The following is a 23,764-nucleotide window of genomic DNA, read 5'->3' as shown; positions in this document are numbered from 1 at the left end:
CTGTCCCCGTTTGGCTTGCATGTTAAAGAACATGATGCCGGGGCTTGTGTCTCTCCTGCCAATGCAAACAGAGCGCTGTATTACTTAGTTCTGCCTCCTCCGATTTTTGTCTTTGCACAAAGTAAGTGTCTTTTTAGTCCAACCAATGCCTGAACCCAGAGAAATATGCTAATGCTGTGTCCCCTGAAGGGATTTATTCATTTATTCAGTTCACTGCTTTTCAAAGAGTTTAGCCTTATGTTAATGTTCTTACTCTATTATGCTGCCATGTTATGACTTCATCTTCCCAGAGGTCAATGTGTCAAAATCAGGGCTGTCAAAATTAACCCGTTAACGCTTTATGATTAATTTGTGGATTTAACGCGTCACTTCTTTTTTTAATGCATTAACGCATGCGCAGACTGTCCCGCTCCATGTAGCCATACCCTCCCCCACTCACTCGCTCAGAGCGCCACACACAGTGAGATCAGAGCTCGTTCATGTGAAGCAGCCGGTCAGTGACTTTGTAGAAGAACAGTGAAACACAGAGTTTCTCTGGTCACAGCTGCTCAGTGGTCTGCGCTGCGTCATGATCAGAGCAGAAGCTGCATTTGATTTGCACCGAGCTGGAGTTTCTGTGTTCTTCTCCACTCTGCTCTCACTTGAACTAATAAACACTAATCACTAGTTATCAGGACCTGATCAGTACATGAAGTAACTTGAGTAAAGGTGTGTAAAGATTTGGTTGATTGTTTGATTTAAAAAGGAAAGGAACAATTTATTCAACCATTTATAAAAAAAGAAGAATAAAAAAAAAAAGAGAGCAAAGTCTAAGATGCCCAAATAGTTTAGGATAACGGTTCTTTGAGTTTGATATATATAAAAAATCTAAATAACATCATCCTTTGTTTGCTCAGAGGCAAAGCCAAGAGACGGCCACATTTAATTATGGTTTGGTATGTTTAAGTTAGATTTTATTGTCCAATCTTAATAACAAACATTTGGACTCGTCATCAATAAAAAAAACAGGTGAAATGTATATATCTCCCTTGTCATTTATCTTTCTGTTTGGACAACAATATACATATTTTTTTTAGAAATGGTGATTAATCATGATTAAAAAATGTAATCGTTTGACAGCCCTAGTCAAATTCATGTGAATTTTGTCACCTGTTCTATTGTTCATCTCAGGAATGTTATCACCAAACTAGATTTATTGGGATTGGCACACAGCATCAGCATTTAAATATTGTTTATGTACTCAAACTGGTGCAGCAATAAAATTAGCAACATGGGTCAAGCACTGCAAGCTGATAACAGTATAGTCAGTGTGAACTCTCAACGTTTTGGATTGATGAATCTGTCTCTTTTCCCCCAGCTATGCTGAGCTCTCCTAGCACGGGCCTCCAGAACGCCATATCTTCAGTTGGAGTGGGCCAGCCCAGTGCTCCCACCATTAATACCTCAACCCCAATAGACCCCAGCTCCATGCAGAGAGCCTACGCGGCACTTGGCCTGCCTTACAGTAGCCAGGCCACTGGGCAGGCCTCAGCCCAGCAGGCTGCAAGCCCAGGACAGTCAGTAGGGTCACAGAACGCACAGCTTTCGCAGCAGATGAGACCCATCAATGCACTTGGTAAGTCCAGACAGCGGATTTTATTTCTATATTTTGTATGAGCATTATAAGCTTTCTAACATTGTACTGTTAAATACTGTATGTATTGGCTGGCTTTGCATCTACACCCTGCTGCAAGGACATTAAATAGGTTTGAAAAATACGAAATACAAATTGGAAAAATGCTGAAAACTAATGGGTTCATAAAATCCTTAATTTTAATACTTGAAGTAATTTTAACATGTGTTTTGTGGTGTACAGTGCACATCAGTTACAGACTTGGCGGCTATTCAAAGATGCATGTACTGAACTTGAGTTTGAAATCAGGCAGTGCTATTTGCTCACACAGTTCTGTTTTACAGGTAACCAGATGGCTCTTGGAGGTGCGGCAATGGGTGTGACCACTTCAGAACAGACAAACCTGCACTCAGACTCCCTTCCCAACTCACTCAACACTAACAAGTCAGTCCCTATCAATAAGTACTAAGTCTCTCATATCGCTGATCTTATTAATTTGTTTATTTATTTTTTCATTTGTTGAATTGAGTGCAACATTTTATATTTAAGCCTAAACGTTCTCAATTGTTTGTTCACATCTCACCCTCTCTGTTACTCCTTTTCCACATCCAGTCAGCTGCTGTCAGATGGTTCAGCTGTAGGATCCATGGGCAACCTACCCACAGCATCACCTGTCTCTGCCACAGGCACCAGGAAATCCTGGCATGAGCACGTCACTCAGGACCTGCGCAATCACCTCGTACACAAACTGTAAGTACATACCCCTAGTGAAGATAAAAAGTTAGTCGCCTGAGTTGTTGCTTACCCGTATTGGCCTCTTTTACATGTCCCGAAATAATGGTAGTAGAAATTACAAGAGATATTCACTGCTCTTCATTCTGCTCTTGTGTGACAGAGTACAAGCCATATTCCCTACCCCTGACCCGGCAGCTTTAAAGGACAGACGGATGGAGAACCTGGTAGCCTACGCCAGAAAGGTGGAGGGAGACATGTACGAGTCAGCTAACAGCCGAGTAGGTCTTTTTAAATCAGTCCTCAACTAAGCAATGACTTGAATTGGTCAAGTAATCAAGGCCACGCACAACACCTTTTTAGCAAAGTATATCCACAAAATACTTGACTATTTCCTTCCACCACAGGATGAGTACTATCACTTCCTGGCGGAGAAAATCTATAAAATCCAAAAGGAATTGGAGGAGAAGAGGCGATCAAGGCTACAGAAGCAAATCATCAACCAGGCACCAATGGCCGCTCAGGGGACGCAGCAGCCTGGCCTCGCACAGCCCAATGCATTGGGCGCAAGGCCACAGAGTCAGTATAGATATCGTAACTGAATTTCAGGTCTAATGATTTTTAAAGTTTACTTGCCATAGTTCGTTTTAATTATAACTCTACCTAAAACTATTTTGCCACCACTGACACTGATATAGTGATATATTTGTGTTATTTTATAAAGCTGTGAATAACTTTGTAGTTCTTTGATTAAAAAACTGCAATGGATGTTCTTGGACTTTTTTTCATTTCAGCTGTTAATGTGGTTATTCATGCATATAACTTCTAGCTATCTTTTGGTTCATATATTTTGTTTTTGTTTCATAGATGGGCCTGTTCCTCTCCCGAACATGCCGAATCAGATCATGAATCGTATGCAGGTTTCCCAAGGTACGTCTTGCATGGCAGTTGGTAAAATGAGAATTAACGAGTAAAGGAGGTTGTAGAAAATAAAGATGTGCTAACAGAAAGGATAACTGAGATGTCAAACTAAAGAAGTCTGATTATAGTGTAGCTTAAGCTTCCAAACTGCCCTTAACTTAATGAAATGTATAAACTATCACCACTATCGTGGCATTTTCTCACACCTGTGTGTCCATTATTTAATATTGTGGTCCACTCTTCTGTCCAGGACTGAACCAGTTCAACCACATGACTCTGCCCAATGCCCAGATATCCCAGGCACCCATGGGAGCTAGAGCTGCTTCACCTATGAACCATCCACAGCAAATGAACATGAGCTCCGTCCCAGCGGTGAGAATGGCAGGGGGCAGAGGGGAATGCAAATCACAGCACACGCACACATGCATATCCACAGACCCATACAAGTAACATGAGCAAACTGTGGCTGTCTACACAAGGTACCTCTGAACTATTAAACACTGTTCAGTGTTTGGAGAATTTTTAAGATTTAACCATGCTAGGTTGTCAAATAACAAAAATGCAAATGCCCTGCTGTTAAAGTGAGGCATTGAGCCACTGATCCTTTTTGTAGAAAATAATCTGCCCTGCTATTACATGTCTTGATAAGATCAGGACTGAGGTGATCACAAACTGTGAAATGGCCATTTCTCTCATTTCGGTCCTGAATAAAAGACGGTGTCAGCGGAACAGCACAGGAATTATCATTTTAAATATTTACATTTTGTGTTTGAGAGACTTTCAATGAACGTAACAAGAACTCAACATCTTCAAAATAAAAAATAAAAATTATATATTGATCAGAAATTAGATAAATCCTCGCCGTAACATTTTAAAGTGCTAATTTCCTTTATCCCTGATACTAATCAGTAATGTATTAATTATTTCAAACAGACAGTACAAAGGTTAAAACAAATCCAGTTAATTTGTTTTTTGATTGTCAAATCAATTGAACTATTTTAATAATTAACTTAAACATATAATTGATCACTCAAGATTTAAACTCCTGTTGTCACACTGCCAAATGATTCAACTTAATACATTTAAAAACCCTTATCATACTTCCTCGAGGACAAAGCACTTCTAAGTCTCACTTTGAAGTATACAACCACCATAATGCACAGTCTCACAAAGCCTTATTGTTGATAGAATTTAATTAAAATACATCATAACTGAATTATAGTACTGCTGAAATATCGGTACTGTGATTGATCTTTGCATTATCGTTTGGTCAATGGAAACCCTCTGAAGAATTTCTATCGCTATGGCCAAAGTTACACCTTGTTTACCTTTCTTGTAGATGGGCATGTCTCCCTCCAGGATGCCCCAGGCTCAGGGCATGATGGCCGGACATGGTGGCGGCAACATGGTGGGCCAGACGGCCAGCCAGGGACAGTTTCTTGCTCAGACCCAGTTTCCTCCAGGATCTGCTGCAGTCGCTGCGACAGGTGCCATGAACGTCACCGTGGGCCCTGGCATGGGTCAGCCACAGGCACAGGCTGCTGTCACGCAGGTGAGACATGGAGAGAGACGAGGAGTGTTGAGCTGTGAACCTAGTTGAATAATGGATGTTTTTGGCTGTATTCGATAATTCTATTGCTTTTAGAGAGGCTACGAAGTTGTGCTACTTACAAATAGCTTCTGGGAAACTAAAATCAAACTATCTTAACTGATCATTCTTCATCCTAATTGCTCTTTAATTGTTTTTGGAACAATCACAAGATGCCCTCTAAACCCCAAATTGTGTGGTGTTTGACCTTATGATTGTTTGTTTGTCTGCTTCTCTTGTGTGTGCCTGTCTACGTTTATGCCCGCCTGCCCTTGTGTGCGTGTGCGTGCGCGTGCGTGTCCTTCTCTCCAGCAGCAGCAGCAGAGTGCTAACCTCCCCATGAATGCACTTGGCCCCTCAGTGGGCCCTCAGTTAGCCTCCTCCCAAACCCCCTTGCACTCCACGCCCTCACCTGCTGCCTCCTCCGCCTCTACGGCTGGGGGGGCCACTAACCTGCCGCACCCCCAGCCCTCCAGCCGCAGCTCCACCCCCACCCTCCCTGGCCCTGCTCCAGCCCAGGGTGCCACCCCGCCCCGTCCCACCCAGCCCCAACCCCAGGCAGAGCTTCCCACAGCAGCACAGACGCAGCCCCCTCCTCAGCTCCCTACTACGCCGGTGAGACTGAGATCCTCCGCATGCCCTCCTCTCTGAACTCCCGCCTGCTCCCGGGCAAACTCCCATCCCTCTGACTGCCATGTATCAATCCAACCCATTCACATCCACCTCTATGTCTTACGACTGCATCTTCACTGTTTCAACCATCCATCACACTGGGAACGTTGCATCTTTCAATTTAAGGCAGCAATGAAATCAATGTGGGACGTGTTCATCTGTGTCATAGCTTCAGTACTGCATGCAAAAAAAGCAGGGACACTGTTGCAAGTACCTCATTTGTCTTAACTCTCTATGCCTCTCTCCCTCCCTCTTCTGTTTTAGCTTTCTCAACCAGGAGTCAGTCTGGATAACCGGGTGCCCACACCAGCCTCAGCTGCCAGCGCTGACCTGCACTCGAAGCATGTTGGAGCAGACCTGCCTGTCCAGGAGATCAAAGCAGAGACACACAACGGCAAAAAGGTGTTTGTGGCCGCTGGCGGCAAATCTGAGAGCAAGATGGAGGTGAGTCAGGGATGCATGGTTAAATACAATAAAATCGTCAGTATACTTCAAACCAAGTGTTGGACGGCTGGTTAAACAGCATGTGAAAGCCCCCTCTGAGGTTGGAATTAGAAATTCGACAAGCACACCCACTTTATACAATGATTGCATACAACGTGTCATAAGGATTAGCCAATAATTTGTATGTATTTGATCCCCAATTCTTACACTTACAATTTGATATTTCCCTGTGTGGATTGATTTGAATGAATATAACACATCATATATTCTAGGTCTCAAGGCATTTTTGTATTAATTGTAAATTTAGTCCTGCCTCCACATTATAAGTTACCAATATGCTTCCTCATATACTAACAGCCTGGCTGATTGAGGCACAAACCATCTCTTCATCTATGGTCACTGCAGCAGTAGAATAACACAAGACAATTAAGAGCAATTATCCTCAAGTGTAAAACATATTTCCAGATCAGTATAGTCACAAATGTGTTGTAGACTAATTCTGTTTTCTGTTACAAATATTCAGTTATAGATACCCTTTTAGTGTTAAAACCTGACCTTCGTGTAACCAGTCATTTTGCCCGTTTGTCTGTAGACTGAGGATGACTCGGCTTCTAAGCTGGTACCGAAAGAGGAGCCAGAGGTCAAGCGCGAGCCGATGGAGGTGGAGGAGAAAAAGCCGGAATTAAAGACAGAACCCAAAGAAGAGGAAGAGGGTGGAGCCAACGGCACAGCCGGCTCCTCTCCCTCTCAGTCACGGAGGAAAAGTGAGTCTGAAGCAGCGAGCAGAATATAATCTGTGTCTGAGTTTATGATTGATTACGAATGAGCTACACTCAGTGAGAAGAGTTTTTTTTCCCGTAATGTTCAAACACCCACGCTGTGCCAACTGTGAGACCAACTGTCATGACTTATTTTTAGTTAGCAAATAAGAAGCCGGTCTACATACACACTTGCTCATTAGCTTTAACTGCTGAAGTAAAAGCTCCACTATCCACCAAATATCGACAGCTGCACCATTAACTTCAGCTAGCGTCATTAGATCTTCAGAGGGGCTTCAAGATGTTCCGATAACATTTGTTCCCTTACCGATGCTAATCCGATACCAGCTCATTTAAAAAGATATCAATTTATATTACATATCCTTACACCTGTCCTGTATTGTACTAAACCTATATGGAAGTGCTGATTGCAGTCATTGTTGTGTGGCTCGTTCATGTTAAACCCTTTGAAGAACAAATGCATATAGAGAATGCATGACACAGAACTTCTTTTATTATCTAGTTTGATAATCTTAACTGAAAAAGTGCACAAATAAATACATCTAGGGATACACAGCAAGTACTTCTTTTAAAACAGCTGTTGAAGTGAAGCCACAGTTTCTATAATATCACAAAAGACCTTTTAGGTTTTAAATCGTGCAGTGACAGTATAGAACAGTGCAACAGCAACTTCAAAACTAAAAAAAACCTTGTCAGAAATAATAATCGGCAACAATAATGCCACCCCTCAAAACTGAATCATAATATCATTCAGTATACATTGGGTTTAGTTGTGGTAGTAGTTTTAAATGTGGCATTTTAGCTAGCACTACCAGAAGTCACTTTTACTTTGTTGCTCTAAAAAAAGTATTGCTAGGAGCAGCGAAGAGGAGGTGCTTTTGGGGAAAACACAGTAAAGGTTCTTTCTTGGTGAAATTAATATGCTTTATAAAGACGCTGCATTTGATCGCTGCATAGATTTGTGTACTTGAAAATGCCCAAGATGACACTTTTAACAGGATCTGTGTTTTTTCCGATGCTGATATTGGAACATCTCCACTTTGAGAAAGACTGATTGTAGTAGTTTCAGTATAACTTGTTATTACAACACTATTAGTGAGGTGCTGATTGCAGCGTCTTCTTTGAGTTTGTCAGAATTTTGCACAATTGATTTATGGGGCACTGCAGCTGCTTGTAGAGTATGGTTGATATCACACAATCATGATAACTACTTGAAGCACACAAACAGGGATTCAGTTAGGATTGGCTAGCAAGTATGAAATAATTGTAAATCAAGCAATAATCCAAACTCTTGGTCAGACACAGAGTGACTAGTGCTCAATTGACTGCTTGTTATTTTTTAATGAGTTAGAGGTATTTGTGAAGGCTATTTTATATTTTGTTCCAAAATTTGCTCATGAGGGATAAGATAGATATGTTACTCCAAAAAAGTGGCAAGATATATTACAGTAGTTTATGTTGCTTCCTTTCATATTTGATGCATTTTTTTTCTGGAGCAGTCGTTTCTTTCTGTGTAGTAATTCCTTGACTTTTCATTTCAGTCTTTAAGCCCGAGGAGTTGCGTCAGGCTCTGATGCCAACTTTGGAATCGCTCTACCGGCAGGACCCGGAGTCGCTGCCCTTCAGACAGCCAGTAGACCCCATGGTTCTCGGTATTCCGGTACGTAGCACATAGGAATGTGCCACCTAATGTTCTCACGTTAGTGGATGTACATAATTAAGCTGCACAATTTTAGCTCTTTTGTCTGTAACACAAAAGTATTTATCTGTCCTTTCTCTCTCTAGGACTACTTTGACATTGTCAAAAACCCGATAGATCTTTCCACAATAAAGCGTAAGCTCGACACGGGCCAATACCAAGAACCCTGGCAATACGTCGATGATGTCTGGATTATGTTCAACAACGCCTGGCTCTACAACCGCAAGACATCCCGTGTTTACAAGTACTGCTCCAAACTGGCAGAGGTGTTTGAGTCAGAGATCGATCCTGTCATGCAGGGCCTGGGCTACTGCTGCGGGAGGAAGGTGAGATAGAGGGATCAGACTAAATTAAGTTACAGAGACTGTAAATGGAGAAGGAAAGACTGGAAAATAATGTATTCCTATTCAGCCATAAAAAGCAGTTAAGTTCAGTTGTTCAGGTTAAAAGAATTCAATGACTATTTCTATTTCCACTCTTTTATTTTGTTTGGTAAAACATGTAAAAACAGTTTGACTCAGTCAGTAAGCTGTGATTCTGGATATTTTGATAGCTGCATATTTCTGAACACCAACTGAGTGATGAGGCTTATTCAAATGCCAAATAAAGACATTTATATTTATTGATTTAGTATTTTTCAAGGATTTATTGCAAAAATTTGTTTTTTGACCACCTTTCCTGTTTTTGTTTCTATATCTGCAGTACGAGTTCTCGCCCCAAACCCTCTGTTGCTATGGCAAGCAACTCTGCACCATACCTACTGGAGGAACATACTACAGTTACCAGAACAGGTATGTATGTGTGTGTGTCTGGACACAGAATATGTTCTATATTAATACGTTTTTAATAAACAGGCACCCAGTGCTCTACAGCATTGGCGGTCTCATCAATGTAAGGTTGTTGATCACAACAACTGAGTTTTACTTCAGTGAACTTTAAATAAACAGGTGACCAGCACTGATGGTTTCTGTGGACTGAGTCCAGCAGTCGGTCTTTATTTGTTGAGGCTCAATTACTGCAGGTCATTTTTACACCTTCAAAAAGAAAGCTGCCACCATCATTTCCTCAGGTCAAGGTTATGGCCCATTTCGGACAAGTGGGTTTAGAACAGACACTGCACTAGTCTTTGCGATTATGGTTGGCTGTAAATTCAACTCTGTGTACTACTACTAGAGCAACAATAATGTCACTCTATTAGTAATTTTAATCTCACTGAATCATCGTATACAATCAGATATTGCATGAAGATGTTCTCGTAAAATGTTTTGATGGGCAAGGAATGCAGCATTTGAACTGTTATATATGTCCCCCTGCAGCCTGGGGTCTGTTCCTTTATAGCTTCAGAAGTACAACTATGGTCTTGACAATACTGTCATCTCGACACTTTTAATGGCTCTGCTCTCAGTCCTGGCACAGCATGGGGCTTTTGGTCACAACAATACTTATTACCAGCCATGTTCCCTGCATTGCATCCCAATCCCATAGAGGGAAACCATGAAGACCCTAAATCCAAACGAGCATCAAACAATGAAAGCATTGGAGTGTTTGTGTTTATTGTTTTTCTCTCAGTATTTATCAGGGGACTGAGTGAATCCAGTGTCGCCGCCCCCTCTCTTGTTCGACAGATGAAAATATAACACACAAACAGGCCACAAACAGCATTGCCCATCATGGCTTTTGCGTTGCAGCTGAAAGCCAGCAGATAACTGTTTACAACACGTTCCCTTGCCCCTCCTGCTGTATGAACAGTGTAACTGCAGCCTTTTTTTTTTCACACTTTGATTGGGCACTTTGAGAGCGGAGCAGCGCAGCAGTGAAACAGCACAGCCTGACAGACAGCATGAAGCTCCTGCTGCGCAGTCCATTTACACTCTCAATAGGAGCGCTGGGATTCCCTGCTCGCTATTATAAACATAAAAGACAAGTGTTATTTTGCGCACAGTTGTATTAGGCACAGACCAACAAGTAGCTGATCACGAGACATTTCGATTCAGTTAAACAAATACAGGGAATCTAAATTCAACTGTTGTTCAGCAGAATTGATAGTTTTGTATGTCCTAAATGTGAATGTGTTGTATCTGACAGGTACCACTTCTGTGAGAAGTGCTTCAATGAGATCCAGGGGGAGAGTGTGACGTTAGGAGATGATCCTGCACAGCCACAAACGTAAGTAGACTGACTCTTCTTGCAATCCATTTAAAAGATAATCATAAAACACATGAAGTATACCAGTAATTAGAAACATATTACAGGAGGAAATCTCTGCACTTTTATTATTTCTGAAACTTTTTTTATCAAAGATCAGTCTTATCCATGAAGATGTTTTAGAGTGGTTAACCGCCTAAGAAACCAAACTTTGCTCTAATTATTTATTTGCTTGTCCTTCACTTATGAGATTAGTCCAGGTGTCAAAAACTTATCATTATTAGCCTGTTGCTTGATATGATATAATTCTTCACTGGGACTTAATATCCACTGTTATAATTGGTTGCAATTAAATTACAGTAAGTGTGCCTGGTTTTTAGATGCTTATCGATACATTAAAAGTCTGCGAGCCCACATGTTGGGCTAGAGCCGGTCGGCCACGGCCACTTACCAAAGGTTGTGGGAATGCGACCTGGGATATGTAGCGCTTTGAGAGGCCGTTATTACTAAAAAAGGACTCTTCCCCCTTGCTCTCCCTCACCTTTCAGGATGATATCAAAAGACCAGTTTGAACGGAAGAAGAATGACGTACTCGACTCCGAACCGTAAGTACACACAACCCCACACCCTTCATCAAGTGGGATGAACACAGAGAGAAAATACTGTATCTTCTTTGTGTTCTGTAAACCTAACCCTTTCTAGAAGTTAATATGATTCGCCTTTAAAAATCCTTGCACTACTGTTCAAATGCTCCACTTTTGTGTTGCAGATCACATCTTTTAAAGGTTATTTTCTGTCATCCACATCTGGCTTTGTTTCTGTGCCTGTGGTTCACTGCATATTTTCTTTCTGAACCTTTTTGATCAATTGCATCGGTTTCAGTGAAGCCTCAGGGCAACTCGACAACGCCACCTGCTGAGTGTAACACTCAATTAGCGTGTCAAAGAACGCAGGGCCCCTCGTTGTGACTTAATGTAAAATCAAATGCAGAATTCTGGACTTACTGAACCTCCCACAAAGGCACACTTGCATTGGCTGGCTTGCAATTGTGTAACGACTGGAGGAACATTGATTTGAATGGAGATGAGTTTCTTGCTGTCTCAGCAGTAAAGATATCAACATTTATACAAATGACAGCATCAGAAACATGATGTGGACAGTTTTAAAAAACAGAACAATATTTTTGCATTAAACATTTTCAGTAATTCATGTCAAAACAGAGCATGGCAGTAGCGTTTATAATTAAGTGCATGTGGAAATGTTAAGTATTGTATTTGTCTCTGCTGTTTTTCAGGTTTGTTGAATGTAAAGATTGTGGACGTAAAATGCACCAGATATGCGTCCTACACTACGACGTCATTTGGCCATCCGGGTGAGATGTTTACTCAGCTTCTCCTAGGTTTTTCTTTACATATTTAATGTGCAAATTGTAACAATACGTCTTTAATTGATCTCTTTCTAGATTCATTTGTGAAAACTGCTTAAAGAAGAGTGGAAAAACAAAGAAGGACAACAAGTTCTCTGCAAAACGTAAGTGCTGCTCTTTTATATTCATTTAGTCTTTCTGACAAGTCTAAAAACCCAGAAATATCCAGCCTAACACATGACAAACACTTTAAACATCATTCTCACATTTTACATTTTAAATTAAAAAATGTATTTAAAAATCCCACTTGTTTTAGATTATCGATTGATCAATTGACTAGCTTTCCCTGTATGGTTCAGTGAAGTTTTCAAAAGGTCCACATATTTGAAGATTTTTTTATCACAAGCACACAAGGTAATAGAAACTGTGCTTTGATATCTGACCTTTGCATAAGTATGAACAGATCTGAGATCTAAATACCATCATTAGAGCGTCAATTCATCAGTTCTAGTGCTTTCCTTATTTCATTATCATTAGTATATTTCATTTTAAGGCTCCTGCAGAAAGTTTAGAATTTATCATTTTGAAATATCTTTTCTGTGTTTGATCACTGTAGGGCTGCAGTCAACTAGATTGGGAATGTACATAGAGGATCGTGTGAATAAATACTTGAAGAGACAAAACCATCCGGAGGCTGGAGAGGTGTTTGTACGAGTGGTGGCGAGCTCCGACAAAACAGTGGAGGTTAAACCAGGCATGAAATCCAGGTGAGAGCATCACTGACTGCTGATAGATGGGTAATCTGGGGGACAATAAGGATTTCAGGAGCAACAAGATAAGAGAGGCCATAGTGTTGTAGATGACCTGTAGCTGTCTCACATTTTTATAGTTGAAGATGCATCGGCACAGTTGTTATTCGCCCTGAGTTGATTCGTTTATTGTTTCTGCCTTACAAAGATGAATGCCATATATAAAGATTTTGTACCACTAAGAGTAATGGTGGAGCCTGATGGTTTGACAAAATGGAGTTTACACCCTCCCTGAGAGTGGTTTACTGTTTCCTCACACAAGATCAAAGTCTGCGATGTTCGCCCCATCCTCACAGGGCGGAGGCCCTCATCCTGAAACCTGTTATCTTCAGGTGGATGGATTAAAGACTGTTTGCTTCTTTTATTGACTAAAGGCTTCTTGACCTGAATCATCCCATTATGACAGCCTGTGACTCTTGTTTCCGTTTGAGTCACAGTAAAAGACAGAGGAATGACTTGAAATGTTCTTTTGAAGTTCCTCCCCTGGAATTGATTAACCGTTAACACATTTATCTTCTCTAAAAATAAACACCATGTGAACATGAGAGAAGTTAGAAACTTGATTTTCAATAGAGGGGGTCATCTAAAACCACATGGTTTAAAGGTTACATACCTTTACAAGGTGTGTAGAGTATCTTTACTCCCTGGTCAAATAAAGTAAGTATAACAAATCTGCAGCTTTACTCAGTCCGCACCTTACTGTTCAGCCTGTACAGCCTCTCCTAACTCCATATCACCCCCAGATTACATGTTTTAGTTCCCAATAGTCCAAGGCTGATTTCAGGAAATGTTCTGGGTTGTTGTGTAGATGACTAGATCTTAATATACACATGCTTTTGGCCAAACCTCAATATCCATACACTTCATACTTTTCATTAAATCGCTATGTAAATTATATGACTCTCGGTAGACATGAATGTAAATGTGACTGCTTGTTGAATGCATACAACCGTGAGGAGGTAATTCTATTTTCTTAATTTCTACAGATTTGTGGACACGGGGGAAATGTCTGAGACCTTTCCCTACAGAACCAAAGCACTTTTCGCCTTTGAGGAGATTGACGGCGTGGACGTTTGCTTCTTTGGCATGCACGTGCAGGAGTACGGCTCCGAGAGCCCTTTCCCCAACACTAGGTCTGTACATCGAATTATTACATGTGGTATATGGCAGTAGAGATGGGATCTGACCTGTGATATTTACCGTGGTCCTCTTCTCTTCCTCTGCAGACGGGTCTACATATCATACCTTGACAGTATTCACTTCTTCAGACCTCGGATTCTAAGAACAGCAGTGTACCACGAGATCCTCATCGGCTATCTAGAATATGTCAAGAAACTCGGGTAAGCCTCAGCCATCTATTCTGCTTCACCTCTCAAAAGCTTACAACATGGGGAAGAGTCTTGGGAAAGAAGGTTTTGATTGGATCCTGTACTAGGCCAACAGATCTCCTCCCTTTAACACTGTCTGCAGGTACGCCCAGGGCCACATCTGGGCATGCCCTCCCAGTGAAGGAGATGATTACATCTTCCACTGCCATCCTTGTGATCAGAAGATCCCCAAGCCTAAGAGGCTGCAGGAGTGGTACAGGAAGATGCTTGACAAAGCTTTTGCAGAGAGGATTCTTCACGACTACAAGGTATAGTGGTTTGTTGGTTAAGTCTTGTTTTGATTTGCTGTTTCCGGTCACGTCTCTGCTTAGTTTTGAATAATAATGTTAAGAATAATGTTTTTAAATTGTGGATATCTTTTTTTTATCAACAGGACATCTTCAAACAGGCGACTGAGGATCGACTGATCAGCGCCAATGAGCTGCCCTACTTTGAGGGCGACTTCTGGCCCAACGTGTTGGAGGAGAGCATCAAGGAGCTGGAGCAGGAGGAGGAGGAGAGGAAGAAGGAGGAGAACACAGCTACATTTGAAACTCCTGAGGTAAGAACTTTGTATGATGTTTGATAGCGCGGTACTACAAGTCCACTGTTTAATCATATTGTCTTTGACAACTATTTGGTCCTTAAACATTCCTATACAACATGAATATTATTTTTTACACTACTTTGTCAAACCTGGAATATTGTTATTGTTCTAACACACGGCCTCCTGAAGAACCAAAATCCTCACTGTAATTTGAAGTATCTTGACCGATGGAAAGACAGGCTATCATCCACACGATGAAAGAATATGATGATTTAATACGCTGTTTTTCTCCTCAGGGTACGCCAGGTGACAGCAAAAATGCTAAAAAGAAGAACACCAAAAAGACTAATAAAAACAAGAGCAGTGTGAGCCGAGCCAATAAGAAGAAGCCTGGGATGCCGAATGTAGCAAATGATTTGTCCCAGAAGTTGTACGCCTCCATGGAGAAGCACAAAGAGGTCCGGCTTTTATCTGTTTTTCCTTCGTTTACATGTAATAATAAATTGAATCTTTGATTATGTAAACTTCAGCTGGCACTCTGTGCTGACTTAATCAATTACTACATTGTGCCAAATTAAATTTGATATTACCATTACTACAAATAGTAAAACAAATCTGAACTAAACTAAAATCTTTATTTTGGAATGGGTAATATAATTGGGTAAAGGTTAATGGTAAAATATCTGGTTTTATTTTACAGAAGATAATCAATAAAAAAATCCCTAGTTTAAATACTTGTTTCACTTTATTTGTGCTTTGCTGACTCAAGTTTGTCTTAATTTCTCTCTGGTGAAGGTGTTCTTTGTCATTCACTTCCACTCTGGTCCCTTGGTCAACACCCTGCCGCCCATCGTTGACCCCGACCCTTGTCTCTCCTGCGACCTGATGGACGGCCGTGATGCCTTCCTCACTCTGGCCAGAGATAAGCACTGGGAGTTCAGCTCCCTCAGGCGGTGTAAGTGGAGCACCATGTGCATGCTGGTTGAATTGCACAACCAGGGACAGGATCGTTTTGTCTACACTTGCAACGAGTGCAAGCACCATGTGGAGACACGTTGGCACTGCACCGTGTGTGAGGTTAGTTGCTGCTATTTTTGTGCCTTACTATGTTTTGACATAGTCACAGCAGGTAAAACAATAAGGTGGAAGTCTGTTCAGCTTTTTATTATATACAGACAAGGGAAGTGGACTTGATCACAGAGATCATATATGAAACTTATCATTAATACATTTTTGAAACGTTTTAACTCCTGTTAACTGTTTTCCTCTCCCTCCCTTTTTTCAGGACTTTGATCTTTGCATCAATTGTTATAACGTCAAGGGCCACGAGCACCAGATGGTGAAGTGGGGCCTCGGCCTGGACGACGACAGCAACGGCCAGAGTGGAGAGGCCTCCAAGAGCCCGCAGGAGAGCCGACGCCTAAGTATCCAACGCTGCATCCAGTCCCTGGTCCATGCTTGTCAGTGTCGCAATGCCAACTGCTCTCTGCCATCCTGCCAGAAGATGAAGCGAGTGGTTCAACACACCAAGGGCTGCAAGCGCAAAACCAACGGTGGCTGCCCCGTTTGCAAGCAGCTTATTGCTTTATGCTGTTACCATGCAAAGCATTGTCAGGAGAACAAGTGTCCTGTCCCGTTCTGCCTGAACATCAAGCACAAGCTTCGCCAGCAGCAGCTGCAGCACAGGCTCCAGCAGGCCCAGCTGATGAGGAGGAGAATGGCCACCATGCAGGGAAGAACCATGCCGCTGCCATCCCCTCCAGCATCAGCTGCCCCCAGTACCCCCACTTCCCATGCCCAGCCTAACACTCCCCAGACACCCCAGCAGCCACCCTCCCATCAGCCGCAGGCGCCCAACTCAGCAGGCATCATGGCCCCTTCTTTTTCCAATGCACCTCGCAATGGCCAGCCTCAAGCACCAGTATCCCAGGGCAAGCCTGGGCCCCAGGCCTCCCCTCTACACCAGCAACAGTCTCCACTCCCCCAGCCGCCCCAGCCACCTCAGCAGATGCAGCAGCAGCCTCCCCTTGCTGCAGTCAAGATGGCGCGGCACATCGAGATGATGGCACAGGCCCAGCAGAACCAGCAGAGCTACCGGGTCAACATGAACGGCTTGCCCATGAACTCCCAGCAGCCACAGCAGCGCATGACTGGACCAATGCAGTCACCCATGCAAATGGTGCCTGGGCCCAGGGGGCCACAGGTCATGCAAACCGGCATGGCCCCAGGACAGTGGCCCGGCGCTGCAGGGCCCATGCAGGCAGCTCAGACTCAACAACCAGGTCTCGTCCCAGGCCAGACGCCGGCCATGACCATGCAGAGAGCCATGATGCTACCAGGGCAGCAGGGTCAGAGGATTCTGATAACACAGCAGCCAGGTGCTCGGCCACAAACACCCCAGAGACCTGGTGCTATAGCTCCCAATGCCCTGCAGGACCTCCTACGTACCCTCAAGTCTCCCAGCTCACCGCAACAGCAGCAGCAAGTTCTCAACATCCTCAAATCAAACCCTCAGCTAATGGCTGCTTTCATAAAACAGCGAACGGCCAAGTACCAGGCCAACCAGCCACAGCAAGCAGGTCAGCAACAACAGCCCGGCATGCCTGCAATGCAGGCCATGGCCATGCCAGGAGGAGCAGTGCAGAGGCCGGGGATACCGACACAGCAGCCGCAGCAGCCTCCTGCGCAGGGCATGGCAGCTATAGGGGCTCAAGGACAGCTGATGAACAACAACCCCCAGCTCCAGGAGCTTTACCGTCGGCAGCTCTTAAGACAACAACAACAACAACAACAACAACAACAACAACAACAGCAGCAGGGAGTGATGCCTCAGGGCCACCCTGGCCAGTTCCCTGCACAGACGCAGGGTACAGCAGCTACATACTCCCAGATCCGCATGCAGCAGCAGCAGCAGCAAATAGCCATGCAGACAGGCCCAGGAGCAGCTGGGGGTCCCATGGGCCAGCTCCCATCCTTGTCTCAGATGGCCCAGCCAGGCATGGTGATGGACCCCAGCCAGAACTTGCTGCATCAGCGAATGCTCCAACAGCAGCAGCAGCTTCCCCAGCAGCAGCAGCAGGCCGTCCTCAAGCAGCAGATGGGCTCCCCCGCCCAGCCCAGCCCGATGAGCCCCCAGACCCACTTGCTGGCTGGCCAGCCCCAGGGTGGAGCCCACCTTCCTGGTCAGCCCACACTAGCCAACACTCTCAGCAACCAGGTCCGTTCCCCTGCGCCCGTCCAGTCCCCCTGTCCGCCTTCGCAACAGCCGCCACATTCCAGTCCATCGCCGCAGATCCAGCCCCAGCCCTCGCCACACTCGGGTTCCCCGCACCCGGGACTCGGGGGCTCGATGCAATCCATGGAGCAGGGACACTTGGGGACACCAGAACAGAGTGCCATGCTGCCGCAGCTTAACACACCCAATAGAGCGGGGCTGAACGGTGACTTGGGGATGGTGGGAGATGCTACAGGGGACACTCTGGAGAAGTTTGTGGAGGGATTGTAGCATTTCTGCTGGGAACACAATCTCACTCCCAGGGACCCATCCTCCCATTGCTCTTCTTCCTTCTAGCTTCCCTTCAGACTCTTTATGCTGTTCGCTTTGTTCTTTCTATGGTTGAGAATGTTTTTTTTGTACTGAGTAAAAAGTTGTTGTAAAAAGAAAATTTGGTTGAGAAAAATACAAAACAAAAAAAAGTCAACACTTCTGAGGAATTGTTTCCTAAACCCAAGTGGAAGGTGGTTTCCTCCTTAAGATGTTGAGGAATTTGCAAGATGCTTCTAAAGTTAAATTTAAATCACAAAGAATATATTTTTTGGTTGAGACCAAATGTGTTCAATACTCAATTTTATTTTTGGTTTGTTTTTGGTATGTTTCATGCCTTTCTCATTCTTTCTTTTTTTAAGGAAAATGTACAATTTCATTATATTATTCATATCTTTTTATTTTGTACCTTTGGAAAAAAACTTTAAGCATATTTGTGTTGAAACTGTAAAATAATTTGTCTGGGAATTGGGCCAGGTTTTTGTTCTCAAACTGTCACTCCTGGCAATGTAATCTAGTGTTGTACCATTACTCCGAGACGATGCATTCAGGGACTGCTCCCTTCCTCTTTGTGTGTATGAAGAGCACTCAGTTGTATTACAACTAGGAAATGGACTGCGCCAGGTTGGGTATACACGGGCATGTATGCAGGCACACATGAAGACACTGACACAAACCCTCACAGTCACTAAGAGAAACACAGCTTTGACTGGTTTCACCAACAAAGATGACAAAGGACTGCAATCTACATCTCAGTGGCCTGGAATTTGAAAAAAAGAAGTGTCTTGCAGGTGTAGAAAATTGTTGCTTTGACATTAAAAAGAATTTGTCATACATTTTTGTCATACAAATATTGTAAAGTGTAAAGAGAGTGTGAGAGAGACCAGCCCCCTAAGCTGAGGTGGAATGATCACCGGTTGTTTGTAGGCCACATCTCCCATGGTGCCCCTTCCTCTAAATTGTACACTAAGTCGTGTGTTATCTAGGGATGAAGGACACATTTGAGAATCACCCTGGAAAAATGTTAAATGTTTTGTCAACCCTCATTCCTCTCACACGAAAAAACTTGAATTAGGGGGATTTACTTTTTCTCCTATTGTACATCAAGTTATTAAGCAAAATACTATAAATATAAGGAAGAGAGAATGAAATCACTGTATATACTGGTTAAAGACTCATTTCTTACTTATATACCATATTGTTAAATAAACTGTGTGCAGCAGAAGAACTCCAGTAGTCTGTTGGCTAAATAATGAGGTATCACTCATCTTGGTTTGTGTTTGTTTGTTTTAACTTGGCAGTGTTTTATCATCCAGTCATCAGCAACAATTTGGAGAAAAAAGTGTCAACTATACAACTCTGGTTGAGGTCCAGGTTTTGCCACAGTGAGGATAGTTTGTTGTGATGCAGCTCCTCTAAGGTGGAGCTTTTTGGAGACTAAAAAGGTTAATTCTGTAGGTTTTTAATCAGTTACTTGCAAGGATGTGTTGGAAGGGTTAATACCTCATCCGTTTTATTTGATTGAGTTTAATCACTTCCTGTGTAAAGCATATATAAATGACAGTCGGCTCCGATCGACTGCATATAACTTCCAGGAAACAGTGAAATTATAAAAAGTACTGATCTAGAATCAAGAATGAGTTTTAATTAAATATTTTGAACCTATCAAAGGAATTCAAGGAAACATTGAAAATTAACAAGTAAGTCTGGATTCCAAGATAATACATTTTGACACTAATATCAAAGAAAAGATGGAGGGAGGAAATACGGTTTTGGAGGTGTAAATCCTGACTTAAAAAAGTTGTATGTGATCTGAGTTGGTGCCAGCTTCTGATCACTTAAGATGATTACTTGCAGCACATTGCACAAAATAGGGAAATTGGACCTCGTTAAGAGATAACACTGTTTGAGCAATAAGACAACACTGGTGATCTGCTCAGGGAAAGAATAACTGACCAGAGATTAAGATCACATCTGCCATACTGCAAGTCATTTAAAAAATCAACTCAGTTAAGTCTAGTCTTTTATTCTGCAAAACTTTACATTAACAATAGTCTAATATATCTATCATGTATAAATACATTATCAATATGGCTGAACTGTGAGACACTTAGCTGTTGCTGGTTGACATCTAAAAAACTAAGTTAAATATCAATGCTTGATTTATTTTAGCGGTTTTATATTCTTGATGAATGCAAAATGAAAATAAGCTCATTACTATAATTAGATATATTAGACAAAAAATGGAGGCGTGCTCAGCTCAGGGTCTCTAATGGGACACTTAAATCAATACATATTCACTATTTGAGAATAGGAGTGATAATAAATAGAATTTTACTTTTATCTCTCACTTAAAAGTTTGATTTAGAGAAATTCAGATCTTTGTGATTTTCTCCATGAAATTGAGCGTCACTGTGTTGTAGTATCCTAGAAGGACCATAATATAAAACGTACCACCACAAGATGCTTGTTGTAAACAGCATCCTGTTTGTTGGAGTGAATAGAAAATATAAACAGTCATTCACAAATATTTAATTCAACACGTTTTACTCTGTTGCCTCCATAGATGAGCCTTCTGGCTAATCAATAATGGAACAAGTTGTGACATATTACTCCTGAGCCTTAGTCACGTGACCTAGCGGACGACTTCTCATTGGTTGGCCCAGAATCACATGATAGGAAGCTTTCATCTACGCGGCGGAGTGGGAGTCGTTTTAAAATGTAAATACACAACTCCATGAGCTTTTCGTCTGTTTTATTCTTCAACCGATGAACAAATTAAGTTATATTTGATTTGAAATGTCAAGAGAAGGACTAAGGCAGCAGAGCCGCGAACCATGAGGTGGAAAGAGGAAGAGCTCGTTCATTAAAACCCGGGTGAGTCTAATGTATTAGCATGAGCAGCTAGCAGGCTAACTGATATGTTCACCATAAACAAACTACCTCAAACGTTATTTCTCTGGCAGAATGCTCTTATCGAAGCTACGTTTGTACTTAACGATAACGTCGCTGTTGTATTAGATGTTGCTAACACGCCCCTGCTTATGTGGTCATGTGTTTGTTGTGCTAACATTCTTAACAGGGAATTTTGTTTTCCTGCAAATCCCAATCTGGATAAGGGTAGACTTTCCTATTCATAAACCTGGGTATAACGTGTGTGAAAGGTCTGTTCTAAGTCACTAAAATACAGCAGTTCGATTTTTTTTTACTTTACAAACGGTACAAATCATGTTATTTCAAGTTTAAATGTTGTGCCTTGTATAGATTTAATGTGAAGTTACTTTAAAGAAGACATAAAGTAAAGGTGCATATAGTTTTACATATGAGTTCTAAGATGTTTGTTGTTTTCTTCTTCTTCTCCTTCAGAGAGAGAGAGAGAGAGAGAGAGAGAGAGAGAGAGAGAGAGAATGAATGAATGCTTGGTTTCTCCGTCTGCAAGTGTGTGTATTATGCATTACTATTTTGGGTATTGTAATATTTTTCTGTTATATATCCTTTTCTTTTTCCTAGATGTGGTTGTGCTTCTGTCCCAGGAGGAGTGGCAGTTTCCCACTAAACCATCTATCTTGGCAGGCTGGTCGTGACAGCAGCTCCATTGGCCTTTCAATGGGAGGAAAACTTCACTATCATGGACGACTCTGACCAGGATTTTGTAGATCTCGCTTCCAAGCTGCTGAAACGAGTCCGCAAGAAACCAGGTGAGCCACGGCCTCCACGGAGAGCAGAGCATCAGTCAGCCTCCAGCCAGGCAAGCGAGGGCAACAAGAGGAGGAGAAACGACAAAAAGGATGGTGACTCTCGGCCAAAAGTCACGGAGACCCAGTCTGTCTGCAGTGGGACTGGCTGTGACTCAGGAGACGCTGGGTCTTTGGGTGGGCCTTCAGGAGCCAGAGCTGAGAGAGTCCTGACAGCGGAAGACAAAGTGCTCCTCAGGATGAAACAGTTCAGGAGAGCCAGTCCTCAGAGATTGGTGCACAGGGACCCGACCCCGCCAGCAGGCCACGAGAACGACCGCACTCCGAACCCACCGGCACCAAGACAAGGTGACATGACGTGATGCTATTTGAACAGATTTCTAATCACTGCGTCCTTCACCCATCAAGTAGCAGAGATATATGCTGTGCTTCTCCCCCTGCTCCTGTTGTTAGCTATATCGTTATAATAATAAAATGATAATAATAATTTGTAATAATTTTATTGATTTACTTCCATGCAATTTTTACAGTTAAGGCTGCAACCTGTTTCTATTAACACAAGAGAATGTGTAATGAGATCAGGTTCGCTTATCCAGACAAACCCACCCAAGAATTCTCACCTGGCTCTGCAGGTCTCTTAGTGTGTTTTTGCTCATGGTTCTCTTGTGCTTAGGTTTTTTTGTCTTTTGTATCTGAATGTGTTTTGAATCCGGTCCACCCTCGTCTCTGTGCGCAGATCCTCCACAACCCAGCACTTCTGGTCTCTACCCAGACAGTGACGAGGCGTTGGCCCTGAGACTGCAGCAGGAGCTGGACAAGGAGGCAGCAGAGACCGAGGCGGTGAACCTGGAGGACGGAGGCCTCTTCTTTTGTCAGATCTGCCACAGGGACCTGTCACACATGAACCCCGATGGGCGAACGCAACATACCAACAGGTTTGGACATGTATATTTTGTTATTGTTGGTGCCCTGTTGGTTGATCTAACTCCGAGAGATGACGAGCAATAGACTGTTGGTCACATTGACAGTGAGAATGATCCCTCTTTTTAGGTGTTTGGATGACAGTGAAGAGAGCGCCCCACCCCCTCCTCCACCCCCTGCTCTCCCTGAATGCCCGATCTGTGGTAAGACGTTCAAGTCCCAGAAGAGTCGCTCGACCCACCTGAAGCGCTGCTCCTCAGACATGGGCGTACCTCCAGCTGTCTTGCTGCAGGCTCTGCAGAGACAGGCTGAAGAGACCCAGAACGTCCCAACTGTCAACACAGCGTGAGTCAGCCTGGTTTTGTCGGTCCAGATACAAGACAACACCTTAATACACGTCTGAGCTGACTGTCAGTAACAATAAGTGATGCAACTGCTCCATAAACATTTGTTGGCTTTTGATGATAACGGTTTTCATCCCTGCATGGACCAAGTTACTCCCAATGCCGGATTTCACTCTGATGAGAATGTTGAATTGAACCATGTCATGTTTCATTGCTCATCTTTTCCTACAATATAAATAGTTAGCTTATCACCAAGTAAGTTTGCACTTATAAAGTTTGATCAAACGTCACAGACACACACAGACTGGAGGCACTAAAAGGAAAGGCCCTTCCAAGCCTGGCGTCCCAGCGAAGAAGAAGCCAAGGAAGAAGACCGATCCTCTGGATGAAGACACCATGGTGGCTCTGGCTCTATCCTCCTCCCTGTTGGAACAAAACAGGGAGGCACAGCTAAAAACAGAGGTCGCTGCCGCTCACACCTTCATGACTGCAGTTCTGAAACCAGACACAGGTACAGTAGAAGAGCTTTTATAATACATCATTAAATTTATTAGAAGAACTTGTATATATTATTTCTAA

At 42.9% G+C, this 23,764-nt stretch overlaps 2 protein-coding genes across 2 annotated transcripts in view; both read left to right on the top strand.

The window, feature by feature from the left end:
* crebbpa (CREB binding protein a) overlaps positions 1 to 19,453 on the top strand; it is a 45,345-nt gene extending 25,892 nt beyond the window's left edge. Inside the window, exons 6-30 of the mRNA XM_053418718.1 lie at positions 1,358 to 1,615; positions 1,957 to 2,056; positions 2,225 to 2,362; positions 2,508 to 2,625; positions 2,752 to 2,923; positions 3,212 to 3,274; positions 3,516 to 3,637; positions 4,605 to 4,817; positions 5,790 to 5,969; positions 6,562 to 6,733; positions 8,290 to 8,408; positions 8,534 to 8,773; positions 9,150 to 9,238; positions 10,533 to 10,613; positions 11,141 to 11,197; positions 11,887 to 11,964; positions 12,055 to 12,122; positions 12,575 to 12,725; positions 13,754 to 13,900; positions 13,994 to 14,107; positions 14,238 to 14,403; positions 14,529 to 14,696; positions 14,978 to 15,139; positions 15,477 to 15,758; positions 15,967 to 19,453. Coding sequence (XP_053274693.1) covers positions 1,358 to 1,615; positions 1,957 to 2,056; positions 2,225 to 2,362; positions 2,508 to 2,625; positions 2,752 to 2,923; positions 3,212 to 3,274; positions 3,516 to 3,637; positions 4,605 to 4,817; positions 5,790 to 5,969; positions 6,562 to 6,733; positions 8,290 to 8,408; positions 8,534 to 8,773; positions 9,150 to 9,238; positions 10,533 to 10,613; positions 11,141 to 11,197; positions 11,887 to 11,964; positions 12,055 to 12,122; positions 12,575 to 12,725; positions 13,754 to 13,900; positions 13,994 to 14,107; positions 14,238 to 14,403; positions 14,529 to 14,696; positions 14,978 to 15,139; positions 15,477 to 15,758; positions 15,967 to 18,186 — 5,678 coding nt within the window. The 3' untranslated portion in view covers positions 18,187 to 19,453. The remainder of the gene's footprint in view (positions 1 to 1,357; positions 1,616 to 1,956; positions 2,057 to 2,224; positions 2,363 to 2,507; positions 2,626 to 2,751; positions 2,924 to 3,211; positions 3,275 to 3,515; positions 3,638 to 4,604; positions 4,818 to 5,789; positions 5,970 to 6,561; positions 6,734 to 8,289; positions 8,409 to 8,533; positions 8,774 to 9,149; positions 9,239 to 10,532; positions 10,614 to 11,140; positions 11,198 to 11,886; positions 11,965 to 12,054; positions 12,123 to 12,574; positions 12,726 to 13,753; positions 13,901 to 13,993; positions 14,108 to 14,237; positions 14,404 to 14,528; positions 14,697 to 14,977; positions 15,140 to 15,476; positions 15,759 to 15,966) is intronic.
* Positions 19,454 to 20,902: 1,449 nt separating this feature from the next.
* The window catches only part of slx4 (SLX4 structure-specific endonuclease subunit homolog (S. cerevisiae)), a 29,871-nt gene continuing 27,009 nt past the window's right edge, over positions 20,903 to 23,764 (top strand). The window contains exons 1-5 of the mRNA XM_053419376.1: positions 20,903 to 21,102; positions 21,736 to 22,268; positions 22,657 to 22,855; positions 22,971 to 23,186; positions 23,479 to 23,696. Coding sequence (XP_053275351.1) covers positions 21,854 to 22,268; positions 22,657 to 22,855; positions 22,971 to 23,186; positions 23,479 to 23,696 — 1,048 coding nt within the window. The 5' untranslated portion in view covers positions 20,903 to 21,102; positions 21,736 to 21,853. The remainder of the gene's footprint in view (positions 21,103 to 21,735; positions 22,269 to 22,656; positions 22,856 to 22,970; positions 23,187 to 23,478; positions 23,697 to 23,764) is intronic.

Source organism: Pleuronectes platessa, chromosome 3, assembly GCF_947347685.1.
Source record: "Pleuronectes platessa chromosome 3, fPlePla1.1, whole genome shotgun sequence".
NCBI lineage: Eukaryota > Metazoa > Chordata > Actinopteri > Pleuronectiformes > Pleuronectidae > Pleuronectes > Pleuronectes platessa.
Note: the sequence above shows the minus strand (reverse complement) of the source record. Positions and strands in the feature narration are given on the sequence as shown.